Genomic DNA, 2,336 nt, shown 5'->3' with positions numbered 1-2,336 from the left:
GACACATAAAATCAAATCAGTCAAAACACCAAATTAATTTACTCACAAGCTAATCGCAGACTTCTTTGCGTCGTTAAACAATGTCATTGCCATCACCACGTCTGATTTTTGTATGACAATATTTCCATTGCTTTTTGCGACGATTGCAGTTGGCGTTAACATCTGCAGAGCAAATCTTAACGAAGTTTCGAGGCGACACCTGCAAGAGACAAAGTGGCCTCTTCAGATAACTCGACGTGTTCAACAGTTGCTCTCACACTTATAATTTTGTAAAGTTGTGTTGAATCGTATGGCTTTGTTGGGATGATGAGGAGTCTGTCCAACAAATCCATTGGAATGCCATGTGGTGATACTTCTTCAGTCCCTCTGACTTCAACTAATCCTCTGTTTGTTGCAAAAACAACAATTGGCGCCAACTGACTCTCTAACATCCGGTTTAAAAAGGCAAAACACTCTGCATCGAGCATATGAACTTCGTCGATGAACAACACACCTGGTGTCAACTCCGCGTTACCTTGATTGATGTACTTGTTGACCATTTTATTCACCTCGGAGCGCAGTTTGTCTGTCATCTCAACTTTGTGGGAAAAGGAATTAACAGAGGTATTTGGGCTTTTTATGTTAATAAGATCCAAATCATACAGAGACACATTTGTAACAACCTCACGCTTTTGGTGGACGTCTCCCGATGGAAGTGTCACGAATTTGTCGTTCTCCAAGTCGTGTTCAGATTCATAATTATCGCACTTACCAAGTCTCTTCAACTCACCTGTTCTTGACTCAATTGACACAACATCACCAACGGTCACTTTTTCGGCTTGTAGTTTGTCGTATATTCCTGGATCAAGGCGTAACTGTTTGGTCTCTTTGTTTGTTTTCAACGAAACAACAACACCAGACACAGTTTTTCCATACCCACCAACCGCATTTGGGACAAACTCGGGTGTGATCTCCTTAACCTCGCCAATGTAAACATCTTTAACTTCTTTCATTTTAAGGCCGATGGCACGGCGGAAGTTTTCCATAAGGACTTCCGTTTTTTTGACTTCAGCGGAATACACTTCGGAAGCTACCATTGCGCGGAAAGGAACATCGTCACCAAGTTGTTTGGCCAAACCCTGAGCCAACGCGGTCTTGCCAGTTCCTGGAGCTCCTGCAAGCAAAATGGCACGCCCAGCCATTCGCTTCATCTTCACCATCTCTACAATAAGTCCCAATGCCTCGCGAGCATTCTCTTGCCCAATTAAACCACACGAAATATCAGATATCGGAAGACCTGCGGAATCGAGGCCAAGTCCTTTAATGTGCGAATGAGACGATACGCGTTGACTGATGGGTTGTTGTGGGGTTGTCTCGATGATTTCCATGGTTTAGGTTTTCAATAACAGTTCAAAAGTGGATTTAATAGGGTTTCATTTTTTGCTTATTTGTAAAAAGAGGAAAAAATAATTAACGAATAATGGAAAAAATAAATTAACGAGTTGTTTTTATTTATTTTAAACTTGACTATATTTATAGTTGTTTTTATTATTAAAAAATAATACAAAAAAAGACATGAACTCAAGCATTACCCACATACTTTTTTTATTGCCACAGATTTAAATTGTTTTGAAATTGATTATTTTTAACTTTTTTAAACTATTGTTTACTCGCCACCCAATTATTATACAGTACAGAAGGAAAAAATATGGGGATGCTAGAAAAAGGAGGATGCTCGGAACTATTGGTTAATTTCAATTAGAAAAAAATAAAATTATAATTAATTTTAATATAAATTAGGGACCTACATTGACCACCACCACCTTTACCAAAAAAAAATATTTGCCGCGAGTGTTTTTTGAAGGAAGTCCACTTTTCAGCCACTGTTTGTGCGTCCCCATGTCACCCACTTTCCTTGTCCGTACTGTGTGGACGCGGATGTGGTTCCCCCCCCCCCCCGCAAGCGGGGGGGTCAGGGGGGGATCCGCGCCAAGGGAGGACTTGGAAAGTGGGTGAAACGGTGCACAAACAGACTGTTTGAGTGCGGCCTTCAGAGCCTTCTTTTCAATGCTCCGTCTCACTCGGTTTCCACTAACTCGAGGTGAATTTTCGGCATTTCTCGAATTCGGGAACCAGACCAAATATTATCCCAGTTTCCTATTTACTATAATCTTAATTTGAATATGATTCGAAATAGAAAAAATAAATCTATTTTAAGAGGTGGTGGTGGTGGTCAATGTAGGTCCCTATAAATTATTAATCAAAAAATTAATAAAATGAAAAAACCGAATAAATTTATATTAATTATTTATTATATAATAATATTAAATTAATTAATATTTAGATTAGCATCCCCC

The 2,336-nt window shown here is 39.3% G+C and overlaps 1 protein-coding gene across 1 annotated transcript; it reads right to left on the bottom strand.

Annotated features, from left to right (window-relative positions):
* Nucleotides 1-176: 176 nt before the first annotated feature.
* On the bottom strand, nucleotides 177-1,367 carry EIN_212030 (hypothetical protein; the record flags this gene model as incomplete). The annotated part of the gene is made up of 1 exon (XM_004183361.1): nucleotides 177-1,367. One exon carries the CDS (start codon nucleotides 1,365-1,367, stop codon nucleotides 177-179), a length of 1,191 nt encoding a protein of 396 aa, XP_004183409.1.
* Nucleotides 1,368-2,336: the final 969 nt, after the last annotated feature.

Source organism: Entamoeba invadens (genome assembly GCF_000330505.1).
Source record: "Entamoeba invadens IP1 unplaced genomic scaffold scaff_1105074726547, whole genome shotgun sequence".
Classification (NCBI taxonomy): domain Eukaryota; phylum Evosea; order Mastigamoebida; family Endamoebidae; genus Entamoeba; species Entamoeba invadens.
The sequence above is the reverse complement of the archived record's forward strand: the minus strand, read 5'-3'. Positions and strand labels throughout refer to the sequence as shown.